Raw genomic sequence first — 19,959 nt, forward strand, 5'->3', positions numbered from 1 at the left:
TTGGCAACAGATCTCACACTAATAACAAGCACACACAGATCCCAGCTACAAGGTCCACAGACATCACAAGCATTACAGAATAGCAATAGACATTTTAACAATTCGAATTGTAGCAAGGCAGGAGTAATAAAAAATCACAACAGTATATACTAGTATGCAGTACATAAATCAAGTACTACATACTATGTACGAGGCATGTATCAATAATCATCAAAACAACTTCGATATACTAGTAGTACGGTATTGTTAAACTAATGGCGCACTGTATCACCTTGAGAACTCAAACCAACGAATGTTGCAATACCACTTTTTTTCCTCTCTACATGAATGCACCCTACATTGAGGTTGGCCATTAACAGATGCATATTTGCGACTTCAACGCGACGGCGGTGGAGGTCCATAAGCACCATATGGTGCTCTAAGATGTAATTGGCCAGGGCTTTTTGAGCCTGACAAACCTTGCGTCTCGTTCTAGCTGCCTCAAGGGCCAGGTCGGAGTAGTCTTCCTCTTGTTCTGCTTGGTAGTAGAGTGAGGTGCAATCAAATTCCTGTTGACGGCAAATAAGAAGTGCAGAGGAACTCAGAACGCTGCATAACTCACAAGGTGCACCCCTCCTGGAAAGCCGTCCTCTTCTTTAATTAAGCACACCGATTGGGATGATGAATGATTTGATTGTCCAAATTGTCGGTTGTGACGACAAGTGCATGGGCAGCAGTGGTGCCTTGGAAAGTGATTCAGATTGGAATATAATGAGCATGCTGATCGAGAAGAAGGTGTAGAATGGTGAGAACTTGAAAGAGAAGAGTTTCTAGAAGGAGAAGAGGTTGTACAATAACAAGCAGGAGACAAGGCTAGAGGCTCCATATGATGATTGATGAACATTAGCTAATAACTTGAGTGTGTGAGGGAATTAGACTAGCGTGTGATAAACATAATAAACATACCAATGTCAATACCATCATGTCCAAAATGTGGAAAAATCTTCACGAAGGAGTCCAGTGTGACTCGCCACCTTAGCCAGCCCCGAACCTCATGCCATAGTTCTATTTGTGATATGGTCGACATTTCGCAGTTCATAGAGTTGGTTGAACCACACTGGCAATCCCAAGATTCTCCTTTGCCTCAGTTTCCTTCCAAAGACTACCATGACAGGGTTTCATATCCTGATGCTGGAGATGGAATGAGTGTTGACATTGGTGGAGACCACTTTGATGTAGCGGGAGAGGAATTTCAAAGTGCAGAGGAATGGTATGAAGGCACAGGGACTTGTTACTCTCAGGACGGCACAACCTTTCTGGATCTATTCGACACCAATGAGTATGCGAACTGCAGGAAAGATAATCTTTTTTACCCTTTTGCATCGAGGAATGAGTGGGAAGTCGCTGATTTTCTTCTTCGGTCCTTGCTCAGCATGGCAGCAATCAATGAATTTTTGGCACTCTCAATGGTATGTGATCTTCTGCGCTGGCACATAGTCCTTCCGATTAAAGCCTCTCCTCCTTTCTCTTCCTCACCCTCTTATTGACAATTGCCTTTACAGATTCGGGAACTAAACCTATCTTCCAAGAATGCTAAAGAATTACAAAGCTGTGCTGAGATGCTCCCCAAGGGACCGAGCTGGAAGTGCCAAATCGTTACCTCGCTTCACAACACAAAACACCCGATCCGACTATTCTGGAGGAATCCTGTCGAATGCTTAGAGAGTCTGTTCAGTAACCCCCTCTTCCATGACAAGCTCGACTTTGTCCCTCATCGCGTTTACACTGCTGCAGGGTGGCTTCTGCGTGTATATTCAGAGTGGCTGATGGGTGATTCTGCTTGGGACATCCAGGTACGTGCATCTGAAACTCTATAATTTACACCATCTCATCCTAGACTGTGCAGAGCCAACTGCCTAGAGGTGCTACAATCCTTGGGACAGTACTATCTTCCGACAAAACAAATGCCACTACTATGACTGGTGCCAGGGTCGCTCATCCACTTCTTCTAGGCCTTGCCAATATCCGCATGCGCACCCGCACCAAACTCTCGTCTAGGGCATTTCTACTTATGGCTCTCCTCCCCATCCCACAGTATTTGCACCCAAATCAATGGATGTGGGGTGTGCTCAAAGATTGCCTTATACACGAATGTCTTGCCATTGTTTTACGACCGTTGATGATAGCACCCAAGATTGGGATCATGATGTCAGATCTGGTAGGCAATGTTCGTCATTGTTATACGCCTCTTGCAGCCTATATTGTTGATACCCCTGAGGCATGTATGCTTGCATGCATGCGTGGCAAAACTTCTCCATTCACAATGGCGTCCTATCTCGAGTTTGGGGATGACTTTTGTCATCCTGAGCGTATGCGCTCTATCACACTTGACCAGCTTGCGAGCATCAAGGTCGACCCCAATAACCTCGAAGCTTTTTTTGAAGTGTGCACCGAATACCGGCTAAACAGTGTTCATGCGCCTTTCTGGATGTTCTGGCCGCATGCCAATCCCTCCATCTTTTTAACGTTAGAACTCCTGCATCACTGGCATAAAGAATTCTGGGATCATGATCTTCATTGGTGTCTTGCAGCTATTGGAGCGCTGGAACTTAATTTTAGGTTCTCGATTTTGCAGCCAATCACAGGGTACCGCCATTTCCCTGGTGGAATCTCAAATCTCAAGCAAGTCACGGGGAGAGTTCACCATGATGTTCAGTGCTACATCGTTGGTCTGATTGCAGGTGCGGCCCCTCATCGTTTTGTAATCGCGATCCATGCCCTTATGGATGTCCAATACATGGCGCAATCCCCTTCCCCCGACGATAACCTATTGACGTCTATCGACCAATCGCTCTTGACATTTCACCAAAACAAAGCTGTCATCATGACATTGGGCGTGCGGATGGGTGCGAAGAAACCGATCGACAATTGGTTCATACCTAAATTGGAGCTGATGCAGAGCATTACCACTAGTACACACAAAGTCGGTGCTCTCATTCAATGGTCTGCAGATGCCACTGAACACGCTCACATATCCAAAATCAAGGACCCCGCACGACACACCAACAATAACGACTACAATCTGCAAATATGTCGTCATTTAGATTGATTGGAGAAGCTACGGTGGTTTACCATTGCCATGACGTCAAAAAGTCACATTGTCGATCATGTTGTTGAAACATCACCTGAGGATGAGGGGGATGAGGAAGAGGGTAATGCGCATGATGATGATGAACCAACTGATCTGCGAACTGTGCTCTTGGAGGAGCTCAATTCCACATGCCTTACTACCAACTATTTCAACAAGGCCAGGGAAATAGCTACTGCGTTGCACCAAGCCAGCACTTACCTGGGCCTGCCTCAGACATTTACCGCCAGTAACGTTGCTATCCATCTGAACTACAATCCCACCCGCACTGGAATGAAACTTGATGACATTGCCGACACTTTCAACATACCAGACCTCTGCCATGCTCTTTCGGACTTCTTGCAACGTGATGCAAGGAACCAAAACCTAATTCATGGAGTTGGAGTTCCAAGAAGATCTCTTATCGACCGTCCTCCAACTCTTCCCTTTGATTGTGCTCAAGTATGGCACACAGTTCGCTTACAACAGGTTTCATATCATGATTCGAGCACTGCCTTACCGGCGCAAACCTTGCATGCCTCTCCTTCATCCTCTGAGTGGTTGAAAGGCCGACGGGATGCCGTCCTTGTCAATATTTATGGACAGTATGAATGGCCCCAGTCTGGATTAAAGGGTAAGCCCATTTCTATTCATCAAGTTGGCTTATGTGTATTGGCCCCCTCAGGACACACTGTCTGTGAATTGCAGGTTATCATGCACCCAATGCCTCGATGAGGTTCTCGTATTGGATGGCAAGATCAGTACATATGTTATGTCCACAACATGAAGATTGGTGCGGTTGATCCTGTTACTGGGATGCACATTTTGAAGTGTGCTAGGCATGCCAATGGTACTCCAGTGGGTGACATAGTTCCCCTCCAGCAAGTTCGTTCGTTTATCAATCTCATTCCTCAATTTGGGGCAGTAGCGGACACACGGTTGACGAAAACGACTTCATCACATTATTCTTCATCTTTTTTTTCAACAAGTATTTTGAAAAGCAGATCTATGATACTCTTTACTACACTTCGCAAGGATAGACAGTACATACCAGTATACGTTGAATCAATACACATCGTGATATTGAAGGAGAATCAACACCACACAACAAACACCGCACAATGGCCAATGTAAGCCAACTTGAGTTCTGGTTGATGCCATGGCAACAAAATGCTGGAAAACACCACAGTCTCATCCCTCGTTGACATTGACCGGCTTCTCTGTGATAGAATCACCTCTATTGGCGTCCCTGTTGGTGGATTGCCGTGCACCTTGGACACCATCAAACCCCTCCTCAAGTGTGAGTTGGAATTCTGTGTCATTCATGAAGGTGTTGGCAATGCAGTTGGATTGCATTTCGAGCCCTCCATTTTCAACCAAATCGTTCCTCGAACCAATATTAAGGCAGGGAGCCTCAAACTAATCAAGTACAATAGACTTGATGGACCACCTGCATACTCTAGCGAGGGATGGACATTCAATCGCAGCAAACGAGTCAAACAGAGTGAAGACTTTGATTCAGATACCGACATACTGCAGGACAATGAAGGCTCAGACACAGAGATCAACAGGGACATAGACTCGGAGGATGATGAAGACTCAGGTGCAGATGATGGCAGTGGCGCGAAGCTCAATTATGAGGGTTCACTCAGATCGGCGATCCTCAGAGGAGATCAACTAGTTGAACTTGAAGAGAGTTGGGATGGCCTTGAATTTAAAAATGGGTCAAAGAAAAGACAACGACGGGTGGTGCACACCACTGAGACAGACCTGCAGTGTCTCTTTTATACTATACAGTATCACTTGTGCAACACGCTGAAGGACAACATCCCCTACACATTTGCGATGGGTGCCTGGTACTGGACTGCAGAGTTCTCTACCACTGCCATTCCAGATGAATTCAATGCACAGAAGCCTGATTTATCCCTGTTCGACTTCGCACTCCTGAAGGAACAGAAATCATGGGCAAATGTCCTGACCTTCGTGGAGCATACCTCTTCTGATCTTTCTAAGAATCGAGACTTACCAATATATTGGGGGGTAGCAATCAAAACATATCTAATCATGCGAGAGCAACCATGGCGTCAATTCGTACTTGCCTACTCAATCAGCGTGAATATGCTCCATGCACATTATTTCGACTGCTCTGGCATCATCATATTCCTTCCTTTCTATATCCACAAGTGCCCCAGCTCTATACACCTCTGTGATGCATTAGCTGCCCTCACACTTCCAGATAGGCACCACCTGGGCCTTGATCCCACTTGTTAAGGTCGTACTCTTGTAGGATCAGATCTGAAGGACTTCGGCCTCAGCTCGTACGCTGTGCCCCTTTCCCAAGTACTGTCCCTTATTTCAAAGTACTAACGATAACGCGTCCGAAGGTCCGGACGGGTCTCGTAGTATATCCGGATGTCTTCCGGATATCGGAAACGTATATAAGACTAATCCGGATGTATCCGAACTAGAAACTAACAGAGTAAGACTACCCGAAGGTAGAGCCGAGGATATAGACTATCGGAATCTATCTGAAGTCTCAGAGGGTGACAAGAGTAAGAAGGACTCAAGTCCGGAGGACAGAAAGAGGACAAACTAAGATGATATTCGAACTGAGGTACTACAGGACATATACACGAGTTTATATACTATGAGGATAACGGAAGTATCAGTAAGCAAAGGTCCGAGGCTATGTATGAAGCATGTGCAAAGGTTATCAAACGCGAGTCGGAAATGAGACATAGGTTAACGGATCAGTAATCATACCGGTAATAAGTATAACCGAAACACCGGGAAGAGGAAATACCGAATAGGCTGTGTTTAACGTTATATGAACAGGAAATGAATTAGAAAGCTTATCGTAAATCAGATCGGAAGCGGATCTATACATCGGATTGGATCGGATCTCAGGGTCCGAAGTCCGGAAGAGAAGCGTGAATATATGGGATATGACAGTATCCCCCCCTTAGGGCCGATCCCTAGAGGCACAAGAACCATTGGTCCGGACCAGATGAGATTATCGCGAGATGATGGAGAAGTTAATGGGAGAAGCGTCTGAGTTCAGAATCGGACAGGTATACTCAAGGACGGACGTCCCAGGATGATTCTTCCTTTCCCACTTTTTACTCTCTATAACGCTCTATCGAAAATGTCTGGCAACACCTCCGGATCTCAGAAGACTGCTGAGCAGAAACTGCTGGAACTTCAACAGCAACTAGTGGACGCTGAAGCTGTGGCTCGGAAGGAGGAGGAGGAGATTCGGAAGCGTCAGGAGGAGGAGCGGAAGCGTGAAGAGGAACGGAAGATTCAGGAGGATCTTAAGAGGATTCAAGAGTCCGAAATTCGGGTGGAGGCAGAAAACAAACGGCGCAGGGAGATAGTAGAGGAAATGGTGAGTTTTGGATGGTTATGATGGTTTTGCCTGACGGATGAAAAGTCTCGTGCCATTTCCGCTGACAAGGACAGATCCTGCAAGCGTTGCAGTGACAGAGGCCGGACTTGCCTTTGGACGGATGCGGAGAGCAATGCTCTGGTGAGTTAATCCGCGTTTTTTCGGATCCGAGTGTTTTGACGTCCGGATAGGTCAAGTCTTGCGATATCTGCTGGAAGGACAAGGCTACGTGCCCCGGACGACCCGGAACTGTCAAGGTGCCCAAGGGCAAGAAGAGGAAGCATGCTGCCGGATCTCCATCTCCGAAGGGTAAAGGTAAGAAACGTCAGAAGAGTCCGACTCCTGAAGATCCAGAGAAGATGGAGATGGAATACGATGATCAGGCTTGGGTGGCCGCAGCCAACAGTATAGTGGTGGAGCTGGCTAGGACTAACACTCTTTTGGAGAGAAGTATTCAGGCGGCGGAAGGCAGCAGGGCTGCAGCGGACCGGATGAGCTCCGGAATTGAGCTGTTCCTTCAGCAACAAAGGGAATTTCAAGCCATGTTGTTCGGACATATTCGGAAGGGATTTCGGACGTTCCGGGTCCAGAGGAGGAAGATGAGGTGATGGAAAAGGCGTCCGGAAGTGATGCAGGCGGATCCGGAGAGGCGGATGGGTCTATGGAGATGTAGGAATTTCTGGTCCGTTTCTGTTTCTTCCCTAAATGTACTTGTATTTCGTATGCACACTATGTACTTCAAAGTTGAATAGGACCGGGTTTGTTCGGATATGCAGCGTGGAAGTCCGAAACTAGTTCGGATGTGTTTCCGAGCTCCGTTGCAAGCAACCATGAAGTCTCCTCGTCCGTTCCTTCATATCCGGACCATCGGACGAGGTATAGGAGTTGACATTGTCTTCTCCAACGGTCTAATTTTGAGTCCAAGACTTCGGATATCTCATATTCAGGTTCTCCGTCGACTTCGACCGGAGGCGGAGGCGATTGGATACGATTAGGAATGGTATTGAGTGTGGCTGGTTCTAATTGTGAGACATGGAAAACTGGGTGTACGGAGCGCATGGAATCCGGAAGTCGGATGGTGAAAGAATGCGTGCCCGGACGAGCTATGATTTCGAATGGACCTAAGTTCTTTTCCGAGAGTTTCTTGGATGGACGGGTGGATCGGAAGTATTTTGCTTTGACGAAGACCGGATCTCCGATTTTCATATCCGGAGCGGGTTTCCGTTTGGCGTCCGCAGGTCCTTGATATCTTTCTTGTGTGTGGGCCATTTCTTCTCGGAGGAACTGATGGAGTTCGTCAAGGTCTATTGCATAGTCTTGTGCGCGGGCGGATGAGAGGTCACGTTCCGGATGAACGGATAGGTTCGGATGATATCCCTTATTGGCAAAGAAGGGAGATACTCTGGTAGTAGCACTCGGAGCGTTGTTATAAGCGAATTCTGCCAAGGGAAGTAGTTCCAACCAGTTATCCTGCTGATAGTTGCAGTATATCCGGAGGTATTGTTCAAGGGTTTGGTTCGCTCGTTCGGTTTGTCCGTCTCCTTCTGGATGATATCCGGACGTGAAGTGGAGGACCATATCTAATGCTTTTCCTAAGGACCGGAAGAAATGCGATACGAATTCTGTTCCTCGGTCCGAAGTGACATGGGATGGAACTCCGTGCTTGGAAAACACATGGAGGACGAATAGACAAGCGAGATCCGGAGAGGTAATGGTGTCGTGGGTAGGGATGAATATAGCTTGTTTGGATAGACAGTCGATTACGACGAGGATGGCTGTAAAGCCGGATGAGTCCGGAAGATGCTCGATGAAATCCATGGATATAGAATTCCAAGGCTTTTCCGGTATGGGAAGCTGCTTAAGCAATCTGTAGGGTTTGTGTCTCAGAACCTTAGCTCGGCCGCAGGAAGTGCAGGACTTGACATAGTCCTTGACATAGGTGCGGATTCCTGGCCAAGTGTACTCGCATCGGATAAGGTCTAACGTCCGATTCTGTCCGAAGTGTCCGGACAACGGATGATCATGAGTATTCTGGAGGACGCGAAGACAGAGGTTATTAGATTCTGGAACATATATACGGTTGTCGCAGCGGAGGAAACCACTATCATCTACCGTCCATCTCGGACCCGAAGGTTCCGGAAGATGTTCGGATGCGATAGGGTCGGTGGGAAGTGCGGTCAGGATGTCTTTCCGGAGCTGGTCGATATCAATCAGAACGGCTGCCCTAAGAACCGGAGTTACTAGAGTTGAAGCTCGAAGGGACAAAGCTAACTGTTCCGAAGTGAATACCGGACGGAAATTATGAGGATTGACTCGAGCGTAGTCCTTATCCCCCTCTTTGGGGTAGACGTCCCAGCGTCTAGTAAGGGAATCCGGTTTAGCTCTGAGCTTTCCGGGACGGAAACGGATGACGAGGTTAAACTGATGGAGGAATTCCGACCAGCGGGCCTGACGGCGAGAGAGGAGTTTTGTGGTAGAGAAATACTCAAGGTTCTTATGGTCCGTGACAACGTCTATCGGCTCGGCAGAGCCTTCAAGGTAATGTCGCCACGTTTGAAAAGCTTCATGGATGGCTAGAAGTTCCTTATCGTGAGTGTCGTAGTTGAGTTCCAGAGCAGTAAGCATCCAAGAATAAAATGCTACCGGACGAAGCTCTGAGTCCGGACATACTATGGAAAGTATTCCGGCTATAGCGTAGTCAGAGGCGTCGGTTTCTACGACTATCGGAACATTCGGAATCCAGTGTGTAAGCACCGGAGCGGACGTGAAAGCTTTCTTGAGTGTTTCAAAGGACTTCCGACAATCATCGGAAAAATCCCAAGTAACCCCCTTGCGGGTAAGACAGGTGAGCGGAACTACGATGTCCAAGTAATTGAAAATGAATCGACGATAGAAATTTGCGAATCCGAGGAAGGATTGAATATCCTTAACTTTCCGAGGTTCCGGCCAATCAATGATGGACTGGATCTTCTCGGACGACATGGTCAAGCCATCCGGAGATAGGATGTAACCAAGGTATTCAATGGATGTGGTATGGAATGCACATTTTTCGGGTTTAGCATAGAGTCGATGTTTTCGGAGACGGAGAAGGACTTCTCGGACATGTTCCTTATGGGATGCAAGGTCTTGGGAATAGATGAGGATGTCGTCCAGATATACGATAACGCATACATCCAGCATATCAGCAAACACGCTATTGACAAAGCGTTGGAATGCAGCCGGAGCGTTAGTGAGACCTTCCGGCATCACCAACCATTCATACGAGCCATAACGCGTTCGGAACGCGGTCTTCCATTCGTCTCCGTCCGCTATCCGGACGAGATGGTAAGCGGATCGGAGGTCGATTTTGGTATAGACTTTAGCGCGGCTCAGAGAGTCTAGGAGGTCGGTAATGAGAGGTAATGGATATCGGTCTTTCTTGGTAATCTGGTTAAGTCCATGGAAATCTACACAGAGGCGAAGGGAGCCATCCTTTTTCTTGACAAACAGGACAGGAGCTCCGTGAGAAGAGGATGAGGAACGGAGGAGTCCGGAGGAAATGTTTTCATCAAGAAACTTCCGGAGGGCTGCAAGCTCAACTGCAGATAGAGAATAAATGGTTCCGAGGGCCGGACTAGTTCCTTCCTCTAACTCGATTTTGAGATCATAGGGACGATGAGGAGGAAGTTGGCTAGCTTTGCCCTTATCGAACACATCTGAGAATTCGTGATATTCCGGAGGAATTCCGGACAGGTCCGGAAGATTGGACGAAAGGGAAGCGGACCAGAGGTCTACACCGGTCGGACGAAGGTAGATGCTGAACTGTTCCGATCCTTCCAATTTGCAGGCCCGGCAAAAGGCTACTGCATTGATCAAGGAAATGTTGGGGATGGTTTTATCAGCAGAGGTTCCGGATGTAGTCGGAGGAGGTAAATCTTCCATCGGAGGATGAGGATCCAGAGACGGAAGCGACGTTGGAGGTGTCGAAGGCATTCCATGAGAAGTCGTTCGGAAATCGATGCTGCCCGAAACCCAGTCAATCAACGGATTGTGTAGGGTGAGCCAGCTATGTATATCCAAGAACGATAAAACAAGAAGAATCCAACGGAGTAACGTAAAACGTATCGGAGGTAACTACACTGGACGGAAAACGGATAGGCAAATCTATAGCTTCGGAAATCATATTATTACAAGTACCATCAAACAAACAGAGAGAAAGCAGAGATATCGGATATGTAGGAATTTTATTTTTTCGGACGAAATCTGAGTCTATAAAACAGTGAGAGGAACCACAATCAATTAGTGAAGGAAAATCAGAAATATCAGGAAAAGTAGGAATAGAAACGCATGGACAAAGAGAGTTCAGATCGGAAAGAGAAACAGCATTGAGACGTAGCTCCGTTGCATGGGTAGAGTCAACGCAACCCTCATCCCGTGCGGAGTCAGGAGGGTTGCGGACTATTTTTTTGCTTCATCTGAAGCCTCCGGTTTGTCTTCCAGAGTTACTACTGCAGCATGGCCTTTGGCAGCGCACGAAGTAGACTTGGTGCATTCCCGAGCTGAATGGCCGGGTCCGCCGCAGAATAGACAGAGTTTATTATCCATCCGTCTCTTACGTTCTTCGGACGTGAGCTTTCCATCCTTTCCTAACTTGGAGGTAAGGTCCGGAGGTTTAGAAATGGAAGATGATGCGGAAGTAGCGGGTTTGTCGGATTTGTACCTCGAAGGTCCGGACGAGTTGGAACTCGTCCGATCGGACGTGGTTTGCTTAGGAGGAGTGGAGGTGGTGGGTTTAGTTTCGCAGGCGACTTCTCCCTTCCGTTCCCAGTATCGAGCGTCGATAGTCTGGGCAAGGATCTTGTATTTGGAAAGGGTGGAAGGTTTACCCATGCAACTGATTTCGTCTTTGATACAAGCCAGAAGTCCATTATAGAATTGGCGTCTTAGGGCACCATCACCCCAGCCACGGACTTGTGAAGCAAGATGCTGAAATTCAACAACATATTTATTAATGCGTTGTCCATCACGCATATGAAGTTGCTCCAATTGCATTTCCACGTCTCCGGACGGATCGTGTGGTCCGAAATTGGTTTGGAGTTCAAGCATGAACGCGGAGTAATCATCCATCCAATCCGGATGATCATTGTCCTCGTCAGCTAGGAGATCTGGTTTGAACCACTCGAGTGCCATACCCTTAAGGTAGGATTGGGCGAAGTTGACTTTTGCCCGTCCGGAACGGAAGGCTTTGGGTTTGCTTTGGAAGTGAAGCTCGCATTGGACGAAGAATGCACGAAGCTTCCGAGGCTCAGTGCCATCGAAAGTATCGGGCTCACGGATCTTGACTTTAGAATCTTCGGACGAGGCCGGACGACGATTGTTGCGTGCGAGGTTGTCGATGGCTTGAGAAAGCCGAAGCATGACACGGTCTTGTGGGTTTAACCCGTCAAATTCATCGTCGTTGTCATCCGGTTCATCATCCGGATCACCTCCGAAGTCATCCGGAGGGTTTCCACCGGGAGTATCTTCATCGTCCGGAGGTCCTTCGTCATCCGGATCACCTCCGGCAGGAGTGCGCGTAGGGGTTTCCGGATGCGGACGATTCATGAGTTGCGAAATACTTTGAGCAGGACCGCATGATACACGGCGCTGAGAGAAACTGGTGAAGGCGTTAACTACGGATGTCGGATCGCGTCGGGTGGATGAAAGTCTGACAGCGTGCAAAGCGGCTTGGTTTACTTTAGTAGGAGCCATGATATGAGTAAGTGTACTTGGAAAGGTGTGAGTTCGAATATACTGTTAAGGTCGTGCTCTTGTAGGATCAGATCTGAAGGACTTCGGCCTCAGCTCGTACGCTGTGCCCCTTTCCCAAGTACTGTCCCTTATTTCAAAGTACTAACGATAACGCATCCGAAGGTCCGGACGGGTCTCGTAGTATATCCGGATGTCTTCCGGATATCGGAAACGTATATAAGACTAATCCGGATGTATCCGAACTAGAAACTAACAGAGTAAGACTACCCGAAGGTAGAGCCGAGGATATAGACTATCGGAATCTATCCGAAGTCTCAGAGGGTGACAAGAGTAAGAAGGACTCAAGTCCGGAGGACAGAAAGAGGACAAACTAAGATGATATTCGAACTGAGGTACTACAGGACATATACACGAGTTTATATACTATGAGGATAACGGAAGTATCAGTAAGCAAAGGTCCGAGGCTATGTATGAAGCATGTGCAAAGGTTATCAAACGCGAGTCGGAAATGAGACATAGGTTAACGGATCAGTAATCATACCGGTAATAAGTATAACCGAAACACCGGGAAGAGGAAATACCGAATAGGCTGTGTTTAACGTTATATGAACAGGAAATGAATTAGAAAGCTTATCGTAAATCAGATCGGAAGCGGATCTATACATCGGACCGGATCGGATCTCAGGGTCCGAAGTCCGGAAGAGAAGCGTGAATATATGGGATATGACACCACTATTCACATGTGTCATGTTGCGTGTAATGGCACCCATGACAATCTTGCAGATGGGGCGATAGGCTGGGTGCAAGACAACAAGCACAACATCTATTCAATCATGGCTCTGCTGTGGAAGAGTCATGGATTTTTCTGCAGAGGAACGACCTGCTATCAGGTTAGAAACAAGGAAGGAGTAGAGTATGCTCTAAAAGATTGTTGGGTGGAGGAGTCGAAAAAAATGCACGAACCAACCATCCTGAGGATGCTTAAGGGTACTCCTAATGTCGTCGAATTTATTGACGACTGGGATGTCCATTATGAGGGGCAGCCTGATTGTACAGCGCGTATTCACAAGGAATATAACCAGGATCAACAAGACGACATCTCATTCTGCAATAGATTTCACTGGCGTCTTCTCTTGAGCCCTTGCGGAGAGCCTCTCTCTCAATTCAACTCTAGAATGGAGCTGATCAGGGCTTTTCGTCAATTTGTAATCGGTGAGTCATATCGAATGCGCAGAACATAAATGCGCTCATGATTATTTGTTTTAGCTCACCGTGCAATGATTGAGAGACGAGTCCTACACGGCGTAGGGATTCATTTCTGGCTGGGCTTATAGAGACTGTTTTTACCTTACCTTATGTTGGCACTTTTGTAGCTTACATAAGCAATCAATCTTTTCACCAGTTACCAGTATGAGTCTGAGTGCTCAGTAGTTTTCTATGATATTTCCTCTCCTCTGAGCCTTAAGCCTAGTCCAGAAACCCTTTAGGGTCGAATAGCAGCTAGGTTCTGCAAGACCCAACATATTGTTCAGACTCACCATCTGAATTGTTGTACCTTCAATGGTGACCTCAGTCCCAACAATTTTGTTATCTATAAAGGTACTGGCTGCTTCATAGACCTCGACCATGCTGCAATTTTGGCAGTGAATATGACCAGCACTTATTCACCTGGTACTGTAAGTTTTTTTTCTGAAATTTGCCGTGCGTGCTGTCAATTTTATTGTTACAGGGTACTATGCCATATATCTCCATCTGTATTCTCCAGAGCATGATGAACATGACCTTCTTGGACACCAACACCAACCTGGGCGACATTGATCTGGTGTAGAGACTCATGCCTCTCATTGCGTGATATGGTAGTTTTCACTAGGGAGTACATGGCATGAACTCATAGCACTACTCTGTGTGCTATCCACAGCTATTCCTATATGAGGTGCAGCTTTCCCGCGCAACGCGCGCCATGCGCGCACCATTCCCACGCTTCACGATGTATACACGCGCGCGTATTCCCGCGCTTGAGCACCCTATAGCGCCAGCCATCCAGAAGCATCCATCCACTGTCCACCAAGCTCCCTAGTGCGTATATTTCCATTTCTCTCATTTGCATATTGTTCCACCTTATATTTATCATGGACCCTTACTTATATATATCTTTACATACCTACTCGGTAGCGCTTTGGCTCCGCATGACCACGCTTAGGTGTGCTATATAAGCGCCAGCAGTACATACACCAGACTGGACCTTTCACAACTTACTTTCCAACTAACTTTTGACCTTACCTTACTTTTTGACTTGAGAACTACCCACTTACTACCTAGCAGAACATAGTTGAAACCTATTCTTTTACATCTCGCACTCTCACAGCTCTATCTTGCATTATATCATCACTTAAGCTTACTCTCTCTCATTTCTGCATACTTGCGCGCGCTTTCCCGCACTTCGCGCTAATATGCGCGCATGTTCCCACGCCTTGCGCGCACCTGTACTTTCTTGCGCTCCACTTCAGCGCATACTTCTAGATCCTCACTGGACTCGCTTCCCCTTTAGGGTCGAACGCACTCATCTTCTCAAGCATAGCAGACTAGGCAACGCGCGACCTTACAACATTTATAGATACAGTCTGGAGCCTTGTTCATTCCTTGCAGTATTTTTGTTTCTACACCAGGCAATGACGTCGCCCCGGGCAATGATGTTCAACAGCTGATTGAACACAAGCCCTCTGATGACCTGGAGTCATTGTTTTATATATTTTTCGAGTTTGTTGCAAAGTATGGGGGGCCATGCAGTGAATTGTCACCATCCTGGACTCGAGACTCGCTGCCTTGGGCAAGCCCCTATGAGGCCTTGGGCAAGGCCGATCTCAGAGGGCTTCTGGGCACCTGCTGTTTCGCGAAAGTGGGGGTCGTCCTGGACCCAAATTTTATGGTGAAGATGACCTCGGATTACTTCACTGTGTTTAGGCCTCTCGTCCAACAATGGCAGACTCTGGTTTGCCTCGCAAACAAGCCCAACAAGGCAGAGAGAATAGAGACCACTCACGAGAAGGTTCTCGAGATTTTGACCCTGTTTATCAACAGCTATGTTGAAATCGCACCTACTACTAAGCCCTCAGCAGGGTCCGCTTCCATAGGTCATCCTCCAATTCTTGAGGCAGGACCTTCAAAACTTCCACTGCATCGTTCCACCCAGAATCTCAAGAAGTCTCGCTGAGAATATTTTTGTCTGCCGTGTCCCTTGGCCGATTGCATCTTAGAGTACCATATAGTGCTTATGTACCTCCACCGCCATCGTGTTGAAGTCGCAAATATTCATCTATTAACGGCCAACCTCAACGTAGGGTGCATTCATATAGACAACATTCATTGGTTCAAGTTCTTGAGGTGATACTATTAGGTTTTTCAAGTTCAGCTATGTTGTTTTTTTGATGATTATTGACACATGCCTCGCCTATACAGTGGCTCAAAAAAGTGTCCCAATGTTTGTAGCTTTTCACGTAATTGCTATATCATGAGTCAAGACGTGGAAATATGACTAAGCTATAGGAAGATGTCGGAAAGGTCTGCTTCTCAGCTTCATTTCGGTTTCCTATACCGTGGGAAAATAATGACATTATGTGAAGATATGAGTATTTTAATTTGATGACTCATTGGGACACTTTTTTGACTTTGAGTTTAACTAATGTAATCTCTATAATTCTAGTACTGTGTGTGACCTCCTTCTGCCCCAATCACTTCTGCCACTCTTCTAGACATATTGTCTATCAATTTTGGGTATTCCTCTTTGGTGATTCCATCATACTCTGCTGTAACACTGTCTCATAGTTGGAATAACCCCTATGGTGAATCTTGATATGCTATAAGTAATTTCTTGAGTGATTCTCAGAGGTATTCAATAGGGTTGATGTCTTGGGTCTATGTTGAACATGATAGAATAGTAATATTATGGTCTTTAAGTTATTTGGTAGCCAATCTAGAAGGTTGCTCTATAAGACTTAAGATCTCTTAATCACTATATTCTAATTTAAAAGGCTGCTGATGTTAATAAAGTGACTAAATTGATTATTTCCATCATTCCTATGACTATCTCTACTCAAATAGTCAGACAGACTCTCAAGACAGCCCATCTTAAAGCTATAATCAAGAAAAACAGATTCTTCTGTCTCCAACCTATAAAAAGAAAAGACAAGATGCTACTTTCAAGTACAAATATTAGACTGCTGATAGCCGAAAGAGGTTTATCTAGTTAGATATGGTTAAAATCAATAGGATGAGATCATATGGCAAGGAATTTGTATTAAAATAGATAGGACAATCATTAAGATAAAGAAAAGTTAAATACACACCTTAAGTTTCAAGATGAAAACTTGATGGTATAGGACTATATGAGATAAAATGGAATGGGAATTTTCTATGAAGCAAAGGGGAGGATGAATACAGAGTAGTAAATACTCATTTGACAGGAATGTCTGCTAAGAAGCATGCAGGAGTTATAAGTTAATGAAGAAGATACTGTTTTGTGATAAGACAATGACCCTAAGTATACCTCTAAATCAGCCACCAATAGCCTGCAGACCATGATATTACTATTCTATCATGTTCAACATAGACCTAAGACATCAACCCTATTGAATACCTCTGAGAATCACTCAAGAAATTACTTATAGCATATCAAGATTCACCATAGGGGTTATTCCAACTATGAGACAGTGTTACAGCAGAGTATGATGGAATCACCAAAGAGGAATACCCAAAATTGATAGACAATATGTCTAGAAGAGTGGCAGAAGTGATTGGGGCAGAAGGAGGTCACACACAGTACTAGAATTATAGAGATTACATTAGTTAAACTCAAAGTCAAAAAAGTGTCCCAATGAGTCATCAAATTAAAATACTCATATCTTCACATAATGTCATTATTTTCCCACGGTATAGGAAACCGAAATGAAGCTGAGAAGCAGACCTTTCCGACATCTTCCTATAGCTTAGTCATATTTCCACGTCTTGACTCATGATATAGCAATTACGTGAAAAGCTACAAACATTGGGACACTTTTTTGAGCCACTGTATGCAGTACTGGATTTATGTACTATTTTCTTTCCTTGTCTTTTCTAGCCATTCTCTCATCATAATCTTTTGTTGCGCTTTGTAGCTTATATAATCAATGACTACTAAAGCGCTAGATCCAGTATTACATACATATCCGGCTTGCCCGATGCCTCCAAGGAAGAGGGCCAAATATTCCACCTCAGCAGCACCTCCCTCTCAATGAAGCGAGAGAAGCATGCGAGGTGTTGGTGGTCATGCAGTGCAACTGAAAAAGACTGGAGAAACGTTAGCAGCCCCAACAAGGAAAGGATGTGTGGAGCCCACTATTGAAAGGAGCGATTCAGATGCAGAAGAAAATCCTATGGCTCCATCACAGCTTCGAAAAATGAAGAAAAATGTAATTGCTCATTTTTCTAACTGCTGTAAGCTAATGTCATTTCCTAAGCAGCATTCCGTTACAGCCAACAACCAAGTTAGGCCAGGACCTCAGCCCTCTTGCACTTCTCAACCAACCCTTCACACTACTCAGGCTTTGGCGAGGTTTGGGTTCAAGCCGCCCACATCCAGTATTCGGAAGACTGGTGCTACCCATATGAAGGCACGCCAAGTAGCAGACCAAGACATCACAGAAGACAGGGATTTTGAGCGTGATGGGGATTCTGACTTACAGCCTGAGCACGATAGGGATTTTGACTTGCAACACAACAATCAGGGTGAATCCGACAGTGCTAGCGAGAACGGCAACCAGGGTCCAGATGATAATCCCAGGGAAGATGAAGACAGTCAAATGCAAGTGTTCTACTTCTCTACCTTCATCGTCCTTCATTCATTCCTGTCGCAGGGACCAGAATCAATCCACATGTCAGCAAAGGAACCAAGTGGATGGTTTTGACAACGATCTCGAAGGTGGAATGCATGATTTTGATCAAGGTATCGACGACAAGCCCAATGATGCAGCTCGACAGACATCACAGGAAGGTGTATAAATTTTTCATAATGTTTGCCTAGTCACATTTTTTTAGGATGTTGTTGATGTCCTCGAGCTTCATCAGGCAAAGAATGGATGGCACAAGGCTCCTTCGCAGGCTTCCCTCTTGAGAACAAAATATAGTCAATGTCCCCACCGCTCGAAGTCACCTGGTTGACCCTCACCTTGACGCGCTTCTCCTGCTCGAGTGCAGCATAGGTACTCACCCCCGCATCACTCACGTACTTCTTCCACTCATTCAAGGTCTTGTAGGCATACAAGATCTCCACGTCGGCACACAAGATCTCCACGTTCATGCTCTCCATCAGCTCATTAACACAGACATTGACTGTCTGTGTGCGCTTCTTCCTCCCACATACAGTCTCCTCTTCAGCGTTCTCCATCTCAGCCAACCCAGTCCTCAAATCACATACAGCCCTCCTCCCAGGGACACTCTTCGTTGCAGTCCTTTCCCAAGGACACTTCTCCATCTGATCGCGCAACATCACCCACTCTTCGTGGTCGCTCTTCTAGTACCACACCTGAGCCAGATTCATGCAGCAGCAAGACCATCAGGGAACGAAAGATCAAACCAACTCAAGAGGACCCCGCAAAGCTCGGCTTCTATCCACCTTCCTGGCAAGCATTTTTGCAGGCAGCAAAGGTGGAAATGTGTCTCCAAGCTGTCCTAACACATCCTATTCCATAACACGGAGACACTCTACAACTTGCACAAGAAGTCTTGGATGCTGAACTCTGGAGGTTTCACAAGAAGAAGATCAAAATGGATAAAGTAAGTGTTTATTGCGCCACCAGACCTGAATCTCATCGTTTACAAGGTTATTTCCTGCAGTACAAAGCACAAATGTCCCGAATGGTAAGTATGTTGTTAATTGACGACCAGTGCGCTTACTTTTTCATATTCATCATCAGCTCTGCAACGACTTGTATACATTCCATACAGAACTGAAGAAAGTGATTATACCCATCGCGAAATTGGTGTACGACATCTTCCCGAAGGGCACAGTCACATGCAAGGAGGACATACATAAACATGTCATTGCAGCTGCCACTGAGCTCCTTAAGACCGGCGATTATCTTCATATTCCCAACTCGTCTAATGTATGTGATCACTACTCGCAATGCGACCACTCACTGTTTATTTCTCTAGGGCAAATGGAAAAATTTTGTGTCACAAGCTCTCATGGATGGTTGCCTGGCATTTTACTATAGCAGTAGCAAGAAGGCACTGAAGAACACGGACAAATTTCACTGCACAATCCCTCAGAATGGGTTTATTCTTGTTGCCGCTGTGGTGCGCCATGATTTATTTTTATTTTTTGTCGCTAATCAGTTAATAGATGAAGGGCGTCCTCTCTGGATTTTCCGAACCTGGTACTGACAAATTACCCGACCTCTCTGCTGATAAATGTAGGAGCGATTTCAACTCGTTGCGGAGGTCTGTGGACAAGCTGATGAATATTCCCGAACATCATAAAGAGCTCGAAGATATGCTGGCGCAGTGGGCCACGATTGGGATGGGCGAGTTTGTTCATGGTGATGCAAGTGCAGGCAGTGATTTGGAGGACATCAATATCATTTTATGATCTGGTACTAGTAGTACTACTCATGTTTTATGATCTACAACAATCACCACAGTTTATGCTTCCTTGTATGGTGCCCTACAGCCTGCATGATGTGTTTCATCTGCAAAATATGTC

At 46.0% G+C, this 19,959-nt stretch overlaps 3 protein-coding genes across 3 annotated transcripts; all 3 read left to right on the forward strand.

Annotated features, from left to right (window-relative positions):
* Positions 1-1,055: 1,055 nt before the first annotated feature.
* On the forward strand, positions 1,056-3,088 carry F5891DRAFT_1188342 (uncharacterized protein; the record flags this gene model as incomplete). The annotated part of the gene is made up of 3 exons (XM_041366988.1): positions 1,056-1,448; positions 1,542-1,832; positions 1,886-3,088. 3 exons carry the CDS (start codon positions 1,056-1,058, stop codon positions 3,086-3,088), a joined length of 1,887 nt encoding a protein of 628 aa, XP_041226425.1.
* Positions 3,089-3,118: 30 nt separating this feature from the next.
* F5891DRAFT_1225473 (uncharacterized protein) lies at positions 3,119-5,377 on the forward strand (the record flags this gene model as incomplete). Its single annotated transcript, XM_041369499.1, has 2 exons — positions 3,119-3,740; positions 4,296-5,377. 2 exons carry the CDS (start codon positions 3,119-3,121, stop codon positions 5,375-5,377), a joined length of 1,704 nt encoding a protein of 567 aa, XP_041226426.1.
* Positions 5,378-17,506: 12,129 nt separating this feature from the next.
* On the forward strand, positions 17,507-19,845 carry F5891DRAFT_980058 (uncharacterized protein; the record flags this gene model as incomplete). Its single annotated transcript, XM_041376965.1, has 11 exons — positions 17,507-17,668; positions 17,720-18,053; positions 18,113-18,201; positions 18,294-18,381; positions 18,503-18,549; positions 18,621-18,902; positions 18,955-19,031; positions 19,078-19,115; positions 19,203-19,360; positions 19,410-19,553; positions 19,600-19,845. 11 exons carry the CDS (start codon positions 17,507-17,509, stop codon positions 19,843-19,845), a joined length of 1,665 nt encoding a protein of 554 aa, XP_041226427.1.
* Between the last annotated feature and the right edge of the window lie 114 nt (positions 19,846-19,959).

This window comes from Suillus fuscotomentosus (genome assembly GCF_016647785.1).
Source record: "Suillus fuscotomentosus strain FC203 chromosome Unknown F5891scaffold_25, whole genome shotgun sequence".
In the NCBI taxonomy this organism is placed as follows: Eukaryota; Fungi; Basidiomycota; class Agaricomycetes; order Boletales; family Suillaceae; genus Suillus; species Suillus fuscotomentosus.